Below are 18,457 nucleotides of genomic sequence, written 5' to 3'. Positions count from 1 at the left end.
TAGAAAAAGAATCTGCAAGAGGTGTTTTGTGTGTGTCCTTGCGTGCACATGTGCACACAGACATGTGCTGGTGAGGGGTGAGGTAGATATCTTCTTTATGTTTAGTGTTTGAAAAACATTCTTCATCTAGAAATACATGTAAAAGAGAATATCAACTCATTCAAGTTCCAGATAAAAAATGGAATCCTCACTGATACATTTAGGTTGAAGAAGGGGTACTTAAATAAAAGCAACTTTTCCTATTGAAAACATCCTGTTCAAGCTAGGTAATGTAGAAAAGGGGACTAGGAGAGCTCACTCCATTTATTTATGCTCATTTCCAGACTCGAGAAGGATGGAGCCAGTTGAAAGGTGGGCATAGCTTGAGAGTCCCAGGGCTAATGGGACAGGACCTTTGCTCTGTAAATTTCTGCTATTAAGTTAAATAAAGAGTGAAGCAAGAGGGAACCCAGCACCCTTGCTAAGAGGATTCCCAACCAGCAGATATGTTAATAAAATATTGCATCACTTTGTATTTCTTTGAATATGCTTAGCAGCATTGCGTCAATGCTCATAAGAATCTGGAAATTATTCCAGAAACTTCCTCATTAAAGTGCCGGGTCCCCCAAACCCACATTGTTTACAAATTAGAAAACCCTGTATGACTGTATTTCTATGAAATAATGAGAGATGGAGAGAGAGAGAGTGACCGACTGAGAGATGGAAAACAGATCAGTGGCTGCCTGGGACTAGCAGTGGCAGTGGGGAGTAAGTGCAAACAGGCGAGAGAGACCTTTGAAGGATGATGAGAATTTACTAAAACTAGATAGTGCTGATGGTTACACAACTCCATAAATTTACTAAAAGCTGTTGGATCATGTACCTAAAATGTGTGAAATATAAATTCTACCTAATAAACCTGTTCCAAATAAATACATGAAAGAAGTTGCAGGGGGAGCACGATATAACCAAGTCTGTATGCCAAAGTTGACACCCCAAATGTTCCTTTTAAACTGTGCCTCACTAAGCAGGCAGAGTGGCATCCCAGAACCAGCACTGCACTCCCTGAGGGCACAGCCAGGCTGTCTCCTAGCTGAACAGTTCAGCAACCGCCCAGTATAAAGATCCTCAGGTGGTGGCAAAGCGGTGCCCTGTCCTGACCAGGCTCCCAGGGCCACTGAGGTCAGCTTCCAGAGATGGGGCCAGAGGCAGCTGGTGCACTTGCTGGTCTTGGGTAAGAGGCATGGCTCCTACAGCTGAAAGCAAGTTTCAGCCCCATCATCTACATGGAGGACCAGGGAAGGGTATTTTCTAAAATACCCCTTGTAATGGAAGCAGCAAGTCATAGGCCTGATTGGAAAACAAACAAACAAACAAACAAACAAAAAAAACAGGCACTGCAAATGTGTCACAGTTTCACAAGGGGCCTTACTGAGGAGGACATGCTGGAGGAGAGTGGGGAGCATGCCCAAAACACTGGGCTTACTAACCTGTCCAGACACTATTATCAGGAGGGATGTGTGTGTGTCAGGTTCAGTCACTCATTCCTTCATTTATTGACATTTGGGTTAGGCACATGGAGGATTAGTGATTGATTCCAATGTTAGCACACAGATTCTGCAGTGAGATACTATCGCCAGCTGCCAGGAGGAGCAGGTGAAGCCAGTGTCACCGTGTACTGCGACATGGGCAAGGGTGTGTGTGAGTGTATGTGTATGTGGGGAGAATTACATGTGTTGGTTTTTACTTGTGCAAGCAAGTGAGGCTGTGTTAAATATATGCATATGATATGTATGAGCAAATATGCATGCATATGTATATATGCTTGCTATATGCTTGGCTTGCAGTGTTTTAATTATATATATGTGATTTACACATGCATATGCATGTGACAGTGCATGGAGTACATGTACATTTATGCATGTGTGTGCATATGTATTGTAGGCTGTATTAGTGTATACATATATATAGAATGTATAAATGTGTGGGTGCATATGAGAGGACATGGTGTGTGGCTGTAAGTGTACCAAGAATCCATGGTTCGAATGTGTGGTTGGTGTGGGTGTTTGCAGGAAGAGGGCATGTGGTAGTGGTGAGATGGAGGCAGCTGTTGATTGCCTATGAGCAGGAAAAAATCAAGCAAAGCAAACAGCTGTAGTGCAGGAATTGATCCTTCTGAAAAATGTAAATGACTTCTAAAAAACAAACAAAAACCCATCAACTACTAACCCATTAAGTCCCAATTTTTATTCCAATAACATAATATTTTAAAGTTACTGCAACACTTCATAATTCATTGCTCAGTTTGAGTCTTTATATGAGACCTGGATAAAGGATAATGGGGCATAATTACATATGCACCAAAACATATTGTGAATATGCCTCATAATCATGACACCTTCATCGGTTTCCCCAGACAAAAACTGTTCCTGTGCAGCCCACGTCTCCATGATGGGATGGTGGGAAAACAACCCCACGGACTAGCTAACCTCTAGGAGGCTGAGAATGAGAAAAGAGAAATTTCTGCAGGAAGTAACAAATGAGTTCTCTCTTGACATCACCCCACCTTATGCCTTCCCCAAAGGCACTCTTGAATGTGTACGCTTAGAATGCGTTCCTGGATTTCCAACCATCTTCCACCCCAAAACATGGTGCTGAGTCAGGGTGAAAGATGTTGGGGTTGAAATGGGGTGGAAAGGACCTACTTTTCTGGTTTACTTGGAAATTATCCAGCGGAAGAAACTTGATTTAACTGTGGATTGAGTTTCAGGAACACATGACACTCCAAGGAGAAGCCTTAGGAAATACGTGAAAAGTGGAAAGTAGGGAAAGGGAAGGGGTGGCAGTGAATAGTGGCAAGGCGGGCACATCGCACAAAACTGGACTCCACCAAGGTGGGCACCTGCTTACACATTCTAGCTGGAAGAGGACTAAGGATGTGGCTCTTACCTGGAGGGAGATATTGGCAATGCCCAGAGGAATTCACCAGAACATTGGTGTGGAATGTGGCATCAAACCGCTCGTCAGCACTAAAACAGGAAAGAGGATTTTGTGAGCCAGTGCTCCCAGGATAGGGACTTTTCATCTAAGTTTTGTCACAGTCGCGGTCAGAGCAGCAGAGACCGGAGTTGGGGCATGTCTGTGCCTGAGAGAACCACCACAGCTCTCCTGGGAATCCTCTCAGAGCACAGCTTGAAAGGGCCTGCATCTACCACATTCCTCATGAACTGTGAAGTAAACAAGATAAAGTGCTTAACCAAAGTGGAACTTGAAAATAACTTAGGATATCAGTAGAAGAGAACTCCTAATGTACTTGGAGGGGACCCAGAGTGGGAAGAAGCTCACGCTATCCCTATCAGTCCCATCGGGACCTCCTGTGTACAAAGTCCTCATTCCAACCTCTTGAATGGGGCCCAACATTTGGCTAGTGTTTAAAAAAAATCCTGTATTTCTGACGACTGAAGATACAGGTGCATGGAGAAACTCGGTGCCAGCAAAGAGGGAGGCAGAATTGAGTATAACTTTAAGCAAAGGCACCCAGCTTGTTCCTCTGCCCATGTTCAAACCCCCCTGCAGCCCGTGGTTACCAACTTGTATAAAGAGAAAACGCACACACACACACACACACACACACACTATCTCCCCCAAGGAACCCTCAATATCCAAGGTCATTCTCCACCTGTCATCATCACCCTGGGCCAGGTATCAGAAAACTGACAACACCCCAATGCCTCAGAGCCTACTCCAATCCATCAAGGCAGCTGATCCTAACAGTGATAACATGGCTGTGCCTGTTCTCTCCCATGGAAAACACAAAAAGTCTCTTGTTCATACTTTCCTCACTCCCTCTAGCTCAGTATGAACCCCGGTATTTCCCAGGATGACCCTGTGTGCTGTGCTATAATTCTTGGTGCTGACAATCATTTCCATGTCTGAGTGTCTGGCTACATTCAACTCAACCAAAATGCTGGTTGCCCTTGAAACATAATTCTACATGCAAATAAAAATAAGTTGTCTCAAGAAAATAGAACGGGAAGAGTGGGGGTGAGGGGAGGTGGGAGGGAAGGTTTGCAGCAGAGTGACACTCTCCTCACCCTAGCAACCAGGGAACCCCAGCAGGTAGCCCACAGAGCAGAGTCCCAGGAAAGCTCTCTCAGTAGAGACCTCAGAATCATGAGATGGATGAATTCAGCCTTGAGCATGAGACATGCACAGGCAAGGGCACACACCCAAGATGATGCAAAAGGCAAGTCAATGACAGGAATAAACAATGACTTCTTAAAAACGAAGACGCCCCTGCACAAAAAAAATAAAAGAGAGAGCAATATGGAAATTAAACTATGAGTTATGACATAATTATTTATAAATGGGTGATGGAATTTGTTGATAAAAATCACACAGATGACACTTAGGACAGAAATCATGCATGCCGCAAAGGATAAGGCTGGGAGAATTCTATTGATCAAGCAAGCAAAAAATCTTATCAAGAGGAAACAGGTTGAGTGGGGTGGAGAAAAGTTCCAAAGCAAAATGACACAGAAATTTCCCAGAGTAGAAAAGAACCCATCCAAGCATGAAGGCCAAGAAAGGCATTGCCCAGTCTGTTAAGGCTTTCAAGAGCTCTTCCCCATGTGCATTCTCCCTGGCACCTGCAGGAAACAAGGATGAAACCCAAGACACCAGAAATAAAGTTTTGGACCAAATCTGGAGATTAGGAAAAGGGAATTCCACAATGATCAGAGCAGGAAGAAGCCTAAAAAAAGGAGTCTCCGAGAGAGATATACTGTCAAGAGATAAACTCCGAGGAGTGTGTCGTGGTGGAGGGTAACAGGCTGAGTTCATCATGAAGTTGGAGACACTTTTTTTTTTAATGTGCTAGTAAGAAAATGGGCAACCAGAGAGACAAGAGGAGAACAAAAGCTGTGCACAAAGTTATGATGTGAATATGAAGTAGATAAGTGGTAAAGTTTAAAGGGAGGGAGAGCAATTGGTTATCAAAGGATAATGCACTACGATGACAGGAAATATCCACCCCTTACCTTCAAACTCACCTAGGGAAAAAGGGAGAGCCAGTGCCATCAGGATGTAGCTGCTCTCTGCAGGGCTGCATTCTGTAACTGGTTGGATTAATGACTCTCATGATAAACAGGATTGAGCTACAGAGTATCTGAAAACTCAGATTCTCCAAAACTCACTTAAGATAATACCATGGATTTCAGATGAAGTTCTCCATGACCCTGAAATGCTGTGCAGATACTTCAGGGTTTTGGCAAATGTTTTATTCCAAAATTTATTTTTCCTTGTATTTTAAGATGTTAACAAAAGTCAACACATTCAGGCCCAGAGCGGCATGGCCTAGTGACTAAAGTCCTCGCCTTGAATGCTCCAAGATCCCATATGTGCGCTGGTTCTAATCCCAGTGACTCCACACTTCCCATCCAGCTCCCTGCTTGTGACCTGGGAAAGCAGTCAAGGACGGCCCAAAGCTTTGGGACCCTGCACCCATGTGGGAAACCCAGAAGAGGTTCCTGGTTCCCGGCTTCGGATCAGCACAGTGCCGGCCGTTGGGGTCACTTGAGGCGTGAATCATCGGATAGAAGATCTTCCTCTCTGTCTCTCCTCCTCTCTGTATATCTGACTTTGTAATAAACATAAATAAATCTTAAAAAAAAGTCAACACATTCAAATGATTGCTGACAGAATTTTAACTCTTCAGAGACTTCGAATGGATGTGGCCTGTTCAGCTTTCCAAGGTTAAACTACAACATGAATGTGCTTACCTCTAAAAGTCCTGGGAATGATTTCAACCAGGATGTACTGTTCTTAGAATTTCAAATTTGTACTCCTAACGACGCAGCAGTGCCCCTGCCCAGGTACCCACTAACATCCATGTCCATGGTAACACAAAGTGTAGTCACCTATATCTGTCAGACACAACTTGTACTTTGGTTTCTCCTGCATGCTTTCTATATTTGTCAGAAAAACTGTCTGTAAGAGCAAAGATTCAACTCTGAAAGAAAAACTCATAGTTTCAGCAAACTTGAAGCATGTGGATCAATTTAATTGAAGAGACTCTTGAGATCACAAGGTGAACGGATAAAAACAAGATTAAAACAAACCTGTTGCTATTGGCAACAGCTTACCTATGTGACTCTGTGATTTCTCAGTATTGTTCATCCAAACAGAACCTCTTGATGCATGGAATTGCAACACAGTCACTGCTATTAAAATTCAAACCTTAACACTCATAACAGCAGCTGCGTGGCTTCTTCTCATAAAAAAATGATTTTACCATGACTAATATAAAAGTAAACTCTCATACTAGATGAATGCCAACACTGTTTTGTCTGTTTGGAGTTAGTAATGGCTGATACCAGATACATTTGAAAAGAGGCCATGTTGCAAAAATATCAGTTTGAAAGATGCTCTCTGAGGCAGGAAAAGAAGTCTCAGAAACAGGAGTGACCATGATCCCTCAAGGACCTGGGTGGCATCAGCATCACAGAGGTGTCCTGCACACCAGCCTTTGAGCATGTGGGGCAAATGAGCCAAACCAGTGCACAGCAAACACAACATCCAATGCCAGTGTGGCCTTGCCGCTGACTGGTGCTGAAAACCATGGAGAAGGGACAGGTCCACAGGGTTTCCTTTCACTCCTGTTTGATTTTGTGTATGTTTGACATTTTCTGCATTAAATAATTTGAAGATGATGAACTCTTTTTGTTCTCTTGGATCCTGAAAGTCACAGTGCATCTGTGTGATTCTTAAGGATCTGGCATGGGTACCCTTGCCCTTTCCAATCTGCCTCCCTCTGTCTACCCCCAGCCAGTGACGACCAGTGATCCCCAGTGCTCCTGGGGTGAGGAGCACTCTTAGTCCTACTCCCACCACTGGTGGGAAGACAAGGCATGTTTGTAACTCAAATCTGCAGAATGTAGGCTCTATGTCTCTGAGGGATGCACCTCTGCAGGGTTCAGGGCCCCAGGCCTTATGGATGTGGAAGCTGTGTCTTCAGGCATCAGCGGTAGCATAACTGAGCCCTGGGAGTCTGGCTTTTGATGTTTTCTTCCCCCTGCATTCCCTGAAGTCTCACAGTTGCCTGGGTCTACCCCTGCAGAGGGCTGCAGGCCATGGCACAAGAGTCCTCTGATTCCAAACTTGGCACAAGCTGCTGCCTCATTCACTGCACATCAGCAACCCAGGTATCCAACCATCAGCACCCTCAGAGGAGAGAACACGGTGGACAGCCATCCAGGAAACCAACACCCTGTTCACCTGAACAAGAGTCTGTACCCAGGAACTGTTGAAGAGAAAAGAGAGCATTAGACACCGTGTGCTCTGGCTCAGGATGACCTAATTAGTGAAACAGCTCCACTCTGTTATCGCTCATCATCCTGGAAGACAGACGGAGGAGCAGAAGCAACAGAAATGAAATCCACCCAAAAGAGTAAGAGCCAGAGCCAGGCAAGGAGCGGGACCTTTCCTCTCAGACAATGGAGGATCTAAATGCCCCCTCCCCCCATTTAAAATCTCTGGCAAAGCAAGATAAAACTGCCAATGATGTTAAGATACAAATGATAGAAGGTATGCCGGGATTTCAGAGGCGAACAAGTCTGCTTAAAGCAGATGAATTTATTGGGTCGGAGAGAGATACAACAGACCAACCCTGCCATCGATACTTTTAGTTTTGTAGGCAATCATTACTTCAACCTCAACCTACCAGTGACCCCTGAAGGCTAACACCTCGGGCATCAGCAGGAGGCTGCCAGAAAACTCACTAAAGAAAGAGAATAAAGCATTTGTTATCAGAGCTGTGGAGGCAGGACAGTGGGGGAGACCTCGGTCATAGTATGAAAGTACTGGCAGATACATAGAAAGAATGCATCTAGAGATCTAACACAACATGAGGATGGCAGGTAATAAAACTGTCCTATAAACAGAATACCTGATGACTGGATTTTAACTGTTTTTCACACACACACACACACACACACACACGTACACTACTACAATAGAGGATGGATATGTTAATTTGATTCACTATAGCAAGATTTCTACTTTTACATATAATTCCATAAATATATATATACAGTAAGTTTGAAACAAGGAATCCTTTCTTGATTAATTCAAATGTTAATCTAAATGCTGTCCAACCATTGCATGCAATACTGAATAGATTATAGCAACATCATAAAAAACACAGGATAATGTCATTACTGCATATATTGAGTTTCTGGGCTCCCTTCTTCATTCCTTGAGTTATATCTCCACCACTGACTCAGCAAAACAGAGCATCATCTTAACCCTACAACAGTGTAGAAATATTGGTCTTTGGAAAGGCAAATCTCCCAACTTGGTTCTTTTCCTTTAAATTGCCTGAGTTACTTGTGAACATTTCTGCATTTATTTTAAATTTAGGATCTGCCTATTCTGTCTGAAGGAGATCCTGTTGAGACTGGTTGGAATCTCATTTGACTGAGTTGGTATCACATGAATCATAACAAATTTTATCTAGTGAGATAGCATCTTTATGGTGTTTGGTCTTCCCAGGCAGAAATATAACTCAGTGTTTATGGAAGTTTTTGTTACATTGATTTATTAATTTTTATTTATTTATTTTATAACTACAGATATTGTATACATAATTGGTTAAATTATACATTTCTATTATCTATGCAAACACATAGAGATATGCTCTATACTTTCATGACATTGTTTTCTTAAAAAATTTTATTTAGCTATTTATATATTATTTATTAAAGGATAGAGTTAGAGACATGAGTGTAACAATGGATTACTCCCCAGAGGGCTACAATAGCCATGGTTGAAGCAGTTGAAAGCCAGGACTCTGGAATTCTAACTGGTCTATCATAAGGGTGGCAAGAACCCACCCACTTGGGTTATTTGCTGCTTTTCCGGGTGCATTAGCAGAGCCCTGTGTTGGTAGTGAAGCAACCTGCACTCACACCTACATGAATATGGGATGTCTATATGACAGGCAATACCTTAATCTGCTGTGTTATAATGGTGATCTAGTAATTCTGCTTTATATCTAACATCCAACAGATTTTATATAGTCTATTTTAAATTACTTTGATTGTCAAAAGTTCAGATTACCATAAAATGCCTGAATATTTTGTAGGGATCTAGTGTGATACCTCAACAGATAAACACAGCATGAGTCAACAGAATAGGCTGGTAGTCCTTCCTCTAGCACTGTCTATAGTCACCATATTGTTCTACAGAACAACAGAGCCCACCACCTTTACTGAAATGCATTCTGATACTCATTATCAGATTTCTCTCTCCACACCTACCCTCCCCAGCCTTCAGTAATCACTATTTTAGATACATATCAACATTGATGGATATCTCTCTATATATCTAACTTTACTACTGTGAATAGGGCTGTAATAAGCATGAAAATTCAGACATCATTTAATTGGCTAACTTCAGAATTTCACTGTCTGCTTGAAAATCAGAATGCTCCCATTTTCTGGATCATTCCCCAAAAAGAAAAGGGCTGGAAAGGACCAAAGCAGAGCACAGGTCTCCTACTCTGGTGGCCGAGACCCAACCCTCTAAATCACCATTGTCATCTTCTGGGTCTGCATTACCAGGAAACTAGAGTCAAGAGCCAGAGACAGGCACCAAAGCCAGGTACTCCAGTACGGGATGCAGGTGACTTAACTCCTTATTGAAAGGCCCACCATCTAGGGGTTGTCTTCATAATAAATGAAGTGTGTGATTTATGATAATTGCATTTATTATTTTTGAATCTTGACATATTTTGTTCTTTTACTTTGTCTTCCTATTTAAATGCATGTGCTTACTAAGATTATTTTTAAGGAGAGGTAACAGCCAATCTCTAGCCTCATTTTGTTCTGCATAAGGAAAATTCCCATGCTTCAGCATCAAATCATCTCCTAGTGAAGATCTTCAAGTTAGGAGAGTTTTCTTCTGTTTCACATATGAAGGTGGATTCATTTCTGTGTCTCCATTCTATTAATAGAAGAAATTATACTAATGGATTTTAAAAAGCTACATTTTTAATAGAAACTTACACTCAAATATCAAATTTGTTAGTATTTAGTAAATTATTTCTGCTGATATTTCAGTTAAGAGCTAAGAATTTAAGACTATAAGTTATATTTCATGCAACCTGGAATTTGCCAATAAATTTATTTTTTAAAAGTTCTTTCAAAAGTTATCTTATTTGAAAATCAGGCAAAGATATTCCATCAACTCCAGTCCTCCACAATTACCCACAACAGCTGGGGTTGGGCCAGGCCCAAGCCAGGAGCTCCATCAGAGCTGCCTTTGCAGATGGTGAGGACCCCATTGCTTGAGCCATCACCTGTTACTATGTGCACTAGCAGGATACTGACAAGAACAGTTCAGCTGGGATTTGACTGCACTGTGATATGGGATGGGGGTGTTCCAAGTTGAATGTTAACCATGGTGCCAAATGCATACGCCTTGAGTTTCTCTTTAAAAACATTAACAATCAAATGAATGGAAAAGCCGAAGCCAAACACTGGGGAAAGCTCTCCATGAGACCATGTCAGATAAAGGACTGTTACTCAAAACACAAAACAACTCTTAGAATTCAACAATAAGAAAACAAAAACAAATAGCCCAGGTGGAAAATGCATCCAACCCCCTAACAGATATCTCTGATATGCAAATGTGCAATAAAACATAGGGAAGCATGGTCCCCAATACATGACATCAGGGAAGCAAAAATTAAAATAACATGTCGTCTCTGCCGAACATTAAAGCAGACAAAATCAAGACCGCAGGCAACACCAGACTATACAAGCTGCACTCATTGCTGGCTAAACTGCAAGATCACACAGCTGCTCTGGAACAGAGTTCGCAGTTTCTTGAAAAAGCTAACCATGTTCCCATCACACGATCCAGTGGTACACACCCAAAGGAGTCTGAAATTCATGACCACATATGCAGCTGCACCTAGATGCTTATAGCAGTTTTAATCATTATCAGCTGACCTTTTTAAAAGTCTATAATACTTTAAACATTTTTTAAATTTTGTATGCATGTGTGCTTCCGTTGTAAACATAACCGCTCATTCCACTTTGGTTCCTCACTGTCAGTTGTTCCTTGCCTCCCTGATCGTGGTTCACCTCTTGTGTGATTTATGCTTTAATTCCATCTAAAGGGCTTTGTGGAGGGCCTTCAGCACAGTGGCCAACTTGCTGCTTGAGACACCTACATCTCAAATTAAGTGTCTGGTATGAGCTCTGGCAACTCTGCTTCTGATCAAGTGTCCTGCTAATGTGCACCCAGGAAGAAGCCAGATGAAGGTTCATTTATTCATGTCCCTGCCATGAGACAGGCTGACAGAGTTCCAGACTCCAGGCTTCAGCCTGCCGCACACCTGGCTGCTGCAAGCCGTTGGAAGATTTCCTGTCCCGTTGCTTTGTTTCCTTACTCTCTCACTCTCACCCCCTTTTCTCTGAGTTTGTAGTTGGATTTTATAAAACTACACAGGGTTAGGAAGTGTTTAATCTTTTAACCTACTGGTAAACCCATTTATTTTTATCTTGTCTACTACAGTTTTATTTCTATTGATGTTGAAATATTTTAGTTTTCCCTCCTTTAATTGCATTTATCCTCCTTTCTTTAGGTTTCTCAATATTCTTTATTTTTCCACTCACCATCCCTGTTTGGGAGCTAAATATTAATAGTTCTTGCAATTCTAGCTTGTATATCTTACTTATAACTGGCAATATGTGGAATTCTGGAATAACTGAAAAATACATGAATGATTTGCCTTTTGTGTCACTGAGTCCAGGTATTTTAGTCTTACTTTATTTTCAACTGTGAGTTAACCACTTCTATGTTATACTTTCTTTGATTGTCCTATGGCCTATGCATGTTATACCTCTTTGACTTCTTTTTTGAGAAGTCTTGATTTAGACACCCTCTATCCTGCCCTGAAAAGAATGATTTAGCTTGGAACAGAATTTTAGGTGAACGATTATATTCTGCAGTATTTAACAGATACTATTTTCTGGCATTTTATGTTGCCTTTAGAAAGTGTACAGTGTAATTGCCGTGACTCTGTCAGTCATTCTCTTTTCTTTCACTGTTTCTATGACCTCCTTTGGCTCTGGGCTGCCTACAGCTTTCTTTCAGCACAGTATGTCTCAGGTTCATTTCTCATGTATTTTTCCTCAGATTTGTATCTCCTGGATCTGAGAGCTTTTATTTTTCATCAATATTAAATTCTTAGCCATCCTTTTGGATCATAACTCTTAAGGAAAAAATAAAAACATTGTGCTTCAACAGGAAATGATATATCATCGGTAGTATGCAAAACCAAGCCAGCCATTCTCACTTACAATCTCACCTCTGCTATGCAGCTTCTGCATCTGAAAAATCAACAACTTCAGATTCAATATATTATAGAAACAGTGAGGGCCAGTGCTGTGGCATGGTGGGTTCCACCACCACATGAAGAACCAGCATGCCACTGGGGCATCAGTTCAAGTGCTGGCTGCTCCACTTCCCAGAAAGCTCCCTGAGAAAGAAGGCCTGGAAAAGCAGCAGAGAACAACAGTCCTAGTGGTTGCTCCCCTGCACCCACTCAGGGAGCTAAAAGCAGCTGTATTCTGGCTTTGCCTGGCCCAACCCCAAGCACTGCAGCCGTCTGGAGAGTGAACCAGTGAACGGAAGTTAGTTCTCTCTGGAAATCTGCCTTTGAAATGAACAAATCTTCACAACAAAAGAAAATGAAAAATGTTACGTCACTATAAATATATACTTTGCAGGTATGCCTGTGATGGTTTTCCCATCTTTAATGCATCTCAAAATTCCTTTATTCTCCCTGAACATGCAGTGGCTTGACTTTTCCATTGAACTGGCTATAACAAATGTCTGGTATCCTATGAATAAGAACTCCTTAACATGAGGTCATTTTTATACCTTTACATGAAACAATGTTTTAACACTTTAGGTGTTCTCTCTGTTCCTGCCAGGGGAGATAACTGCTGGCAATGTGGCAACGCCCATGCTTCCTTTTGAGGAGCCTCATCTGCATGCCAGGCAGGGGTGAGAGTATCATTGCTCCTTGGCCTCTTGGGTGAGGACCCAACCTTTCAGATTTGCCCTTGGTGTGACCTTGGACACTATGCTTGTGTTTCCTGATCTGCAAATCACAGTGTTTTCTTCAAAAGGTTGGTAACACATGCAAAGCACCGGGAACTGGCCCTGGCACACAGAGGCAGCTTCTGTTAACCATTCTTTCCTATTCCCATCTATTTAGCTTTCAGTGACACATCCAGTAAATTTCCTCTGTTCCTTCAACCTGTGCCTCATCTAAGATCCTAGGCCTCCATTGAGATTTAAATTTTGATGAGTATATTTCTCACTCCTATTAATTTTACTTGATTCTTTTCAAAATTGCTTTTTTAAAAAGTGCTTCTTCTTTTCTCATGTTTTCAGTTCTTAATCATATTTAATTATCTGCCTTTCACTGAATTTGCAAATGCTAGCTCAAAATGAACTTTTTCTTTCTGCATGTTGTAATTTTAACCCATAGTTCTTCTCTAGCAAGTCATTAATTTTTTGGTTCTCAGTTGATATTTTCATCTTAGTTTTAAAATTATTTCATTCTATAACATTTTGTATAAACTTCAAGAAAAGCTGAAGAGATATTATGGTTGTGATAGCATAAAGGTGAGGGGCAGTAGAACCCTGCTCTCCCCTCTCACAGATGCACCATTTGCTTACCCATTCACTCATCACAATGCAAACTATTTCTCAGATTGCAGAATACTCCAGATTCAAACACCAATCCCCTCATGGAGGTGGGGGCATGAAGCTCACTGAATGGACAGACCTAGATGAGTATCCTATCTGTGTGAGAGGGCCCCACTTGGGCTTTTATAATCAACTCTCCTGCCAAAATTATCTTCCAAGGGAACAGCCCAGGTGACCTAAGACCTCCTTCTAGGCTCACTTCTTGATCATAACTGAACTAAATGTCCTGGCCCCTAGTGTGATTAACTTATGACTTTGTGGTTGAACCAACTGTAGGAGGTCAGGAGCCTATTCATTTTCAAATGTACTCAACATCATCTGAGGCAATACAGCTAGATGACTAAAGAATCACCTGAAACATAAGATCCAAGGCCACAAAAGCAACTTCTGATGATGCTGCCTGCCACAAAGGTATCCTGGAAGCCTCCAAAAAACTGGGGAGCTCCAAATCCATGCCTGAGGATATTAGAGATTAATCGAAAAGTGAAAAAGCTACCTTTTAAATGAGCCTTTTTTTTATTAAGGAAATCGACAATATTAATTTGAATAAACATTTATCCTCAAAAAACTAAACATATACATAGATTCAGAAAAGGGAGCAAATGTTTGGTACAGCAATTAAGATGTTTCTTAGAATGCCTGACTCCCATATCAGAGTGCTGGGGTTGGAGTCCTTGTTCTGCTCCCAAGCCCAGGTTCTTGCTAAAGCACAAGCTGAAAAACAGCATATAACTACTCAAGTAGCTAGATCCCTGCCAGCCAAGCAGGAGGTCAAGTGGAGTTCCTGGATCCTGGCTTCAACCTGGCAGGGCCTTGGCCATTGCAAGATCTGGGCAAGTGAATCTGAGGATCAGAGATCTCTCTTTCTCTGCCATTTGCCCACTCTGTCAAAAAAAAAAAAAAGAATGAAAATTTTTAAAATAAAAGGAAAAAAGGGAATGAAAAACAGCACTTTCTATGACACTATCAGTAAAACAAACAGAAGACAAGGAAATGATAATGCTGAAATGAGAGGGAGGAAATAAGACCAGTCAGGAGCAATCGAGGATGGGCAAGGCATTTCCAGATGAATGAAAATTATGAAAACTAGCTGCTAACAGAATTAGCCAAAAGAAGAAGCTAAAGAAGTTCTTGAAACAAAGAAAAACAAAGGAAGATAAAATTTCTATTTTTTTGAATTGGTAAAATGACCACAGCATATAATTTGTTAGGTGTCTACTACTGTATATACCTGAAAAACCCTCCTTGCATGTCTGTTTCTTGGTTTCAGTGCTGACCCCATCTTTGGATGTTGTGGACATTTGAGGAGTTAATCAGTCAATGAAAAAGCTTGCTCTCCTCCCACTGCCTACCTGCCTAACTCTCCTTCCCTCTCTCCCATTCTCCCCTCTTTTTTTCTCCCTTTTCCTCCATTTCGCTCTCAGATAGATTTACAAAAACACTATCAACACATTTTTTTCAAATTCTAAAAATGTTCAAGTAATTTATAGGATAGAGAAAAGCAAATACGGAGGAAATATTACTCAAAAAGAAAACAAGAGGCCTACATTATCGTCAGATAAAGTAGACTTTACCCAGCAAAAACATTAGGAAGCACAGATGTAAATTTACATAATCATAAAGGCTCAGTCCACCAAGTAGACACAGCAATCATAAACACTATACCAAACAAGAAAGCTGCAAAATATGTGACCCCAAAACCAATGAAAATGAAAAATAGAAACCAACAGATGCACAATTATATTTGGAGACTGCAAGATTCTTCTCTCAATATTTGATGACAAGACAGCTAGACAGAAAGTCAAGAAAGATACAGAACAACTTCACATACCATCAACCAAGAGGATCTAATCGGCTTTTTAGAAACAGGCTACCAACAACAGTAACAATGAATTCTTACAGCAAACATAGAGCATATACTAAAGAATACCATATGCTGATTCACAAGACAAACCTGAATCAAGTTTAAAAATCAAAACCACAGGGAATTATATTTACCCACAGAAGAAGAAGACTAAACAAGAGTAACAACCAGATAACAGGAAAACATCCAAACACTTGGTAACTAAACACCAATGTGTAAATAATTCATGAATCAAAGAGGAAGTCTTAAGGAAACTAAAGAAATACACTGTACTGAATGAAAATAAAAATGTGATATATCAGCTTGTGTGAGATGCAGGTAAAGTACTGAGAAAGAAATTTACAGTAGTGCAAGAGAAAACAGTTTCCAAACTGTAGTCCATGGTACCTCCTCACCTCAAGAAAGTAGAGGAAAGAAGAGAAGTCTCTAAAAATATATAAGGAAGAAACAACAAAGGGAAACAATAAAATTTAAAAGAGAAAAAAACAGTAGGGGGAAAAAATCAACACAACAAAAGTCTGCTTCTTTGAAAAGATCAATAAAACGAAGGCAATACCAGCATAAATCTTAGTATCTTACTGCAGAGGGTGCAGACATCACAAAGAAGATAAATTTACCACCCAGCTGAAGCCCACCAGTTCTTTGAAAAGGATACAAAAACTCAACCAGGAGGATATAAAACAGCTGAAAAATACTAAAACAATTAAACAAATGGAATTCTTAGTTTCAAAACTCAAAACAGCATGGGAAAAGCATAAAAACAGAAGTGTATTAATGGAACAGAATAGAAGTCTCTGAAATTAATCCACATATCTATATGCAAGTAATTTTTGGCAAGCAAACTGAAACCATTCAAGGGAGAAAGGACAGTCTTCTCAACAAACTGTGCTGCGAAAACTTTATCTACACATGCAGAGTATGAAACAAGACACTCTACTTATCCCTCCTACAGAAATCATCTCTACATGGATCAAGTATCTAAATCTGTGGTATGATAGCAATAGAACTATTTTGGCAAACTCCACAAGACACAGGCAAAAGTAAGGAACAAAGACTTCATAGAAAAAACTTCAGAAGCATAGGCAATTAAAGCAAAAGTAAACAAACGGGATTGCATGTGCTGCAAAGGAAACTGTCAACTCAGTGAAAAGCAACCAGCAGAATGGGAAAAATATTTTCAAACTATGCAATGAACTCAAGAAACTCTACAACAAAACAATCCAGTTAAGAAATGGGCAAAGGCCATGAACAGGCATTTTTTCAAAGCCTGACATACAAATGGTCAACAGAAACATGAAAAGATGCTGAAACTCTCTAGCCACCAGGGAACTGCAAGTTAATCTATAGTGAGGTTTTACCACAACCTGGTTAGAAAGGCTATTATCTGAAATTTTTTTTAAAGATTTATTTTTATTATTATTTTTTTTAATGGAAACGCAGATATACAGAGAGGAGAGACAGAGAGGAAGATCTTTCGTCTGATGATTCACTCCCCAAGTGAGCGCAACAGCCAATGCTATGCCCATCTGAAGCCAGGAGCCTCTTCCGGGTTTCCCACGCGGGTGCAGGGTCCCAAAGCTTTGGGCCGTCCTAGACTGCTTTCCCGGGCCACAGGCAGGGAGCTGGAAGGGAAGCGGGGCTGCCGGGATAGAACCGGCACCCATATGGGATCCTGGGCATGCAAGACGAGGACCTTAACCACTGCGCCACCGCGCCAGGCCCCTATTATCTGACATTTTTAAAAAGTTATAATAATCCACTGTAAACTAGTGCAACCATTATGGACGGCAGTAGAGCTATTCCTCAGAGACTTAAAAATAGATCTACCATAACCAGTCATTTCTCTCCTGACAAATTTACCCAAATGCAATGAAATCAGCATACAAGAGAGTTATCTGTGGTCCCTATGTTTATAGAAATAGGTAAGCATGGGGTCAATCTAGATATCCATGAGCTGGTAAATGGATAAAGAGAATTATGTTATATCCACACTGTGGAATACTACTCAGCCATAAAAAAATGAAATCCTATCTTTCACAACTATGCAGATATAACATTATGCTTAGTTAAGTGAGACTCAAGATTAAAATGATATATATTGCATGCTTTCCCTGGTCTGTGGTAACTAATACACAATGTCCAAAAAAATGTAATTCATAGGAGCAAACTTGGCATTTTGAGATCTGATTAATATTTACAACCTTTGTCTACACTCTTGAGGAACAGTAATTTTTTTTCTTGACATTTGTTGAATTCTTTGCCTAATGAACAATTAAGCCTATGATTATGAAGTGAACTGAAAGTATGTCATTGTAAAAATTTATAGAGAATGTATTAAAGGAGGAGGAGGATAGAGGGGAATATGGTTGAAAGGTAGTGTAGGTGGGGAAGTATCACCATACTCCTTGATTTGTATAGTGAAATACACAAAATGTAAACTATATAAACATATATAGTCCTGTCATTAGCATCTTTATTGACAGTGAAACAGTGACTGTTTCCTCCATACTCAGAAACAAACCACAATGTCAAGTTCCAATTCTCTTATGAGGTGTAATACTGGAAGCCCTCACCAAAAAGGCATGGGGACCTGACAGAAAGAAAAATTCCCCTATTTGCAGGTGACAAAAAGAAAGGTCTAATAATAAAATTCTAAGGAATTTTCAGAAACAAAAACAAAAAGAACTCGTAAGTACAACCAAATTATTGCACAATTACATCTATATGAGTAACAAGCACAATACTATTTACAGTTGCTAAAAGCTTGAGCCAGTTTGGGAGGGCACTATGGCTCAGCGGGTTAATCTCCCGGTTGAGACGCCCACA

The 18,457-nt window shown here is 40.8% G+C and overlaps 1 protein-coding gene across 1 annotated transcript in view; it reads right to left on the bottom strand.

Annotated features, from left to right (window-relative positions):
* Positions 1-18,457, bottom strand: part of CHRNA7 (cholinergic receptor nicotinic alpha 7 subunit) — a 109,088-nt gene that overhangs the window by 8,600 nt on the left and 82,031 nt on the right. The window contains exon 5 of the mRNA XM_040968959.1: positions 2,929-3,008. Within this exon, the coding sequence (XP_040824893.1) occupies positions 2,929-3,008 (80 nt within the window). The remainder of the gene's footprint in view (positions 1-2,928; positions 3,009-18,457) is intronic.

Source organism: Ochotona curzoniae, unplaced genomic scaffold, assembly GCF_017591425.1.
Source record: "Ochotona curzoniae isolate NIBS_2020 unplaced genomic scaffold, NIBS_Ocur_1.0 scaffold_4701, whole genome shotgun sequence".
Lineage (NCBI taxonomy): Eukaryota > Metazoa > Chordata > Mammalia > Lagomorpha > Ochotonidae > Ochotona > Ochotona curzoniae.
This window is presented reverse-complemented; position numbering and strand designations above follow the sequence as displayed.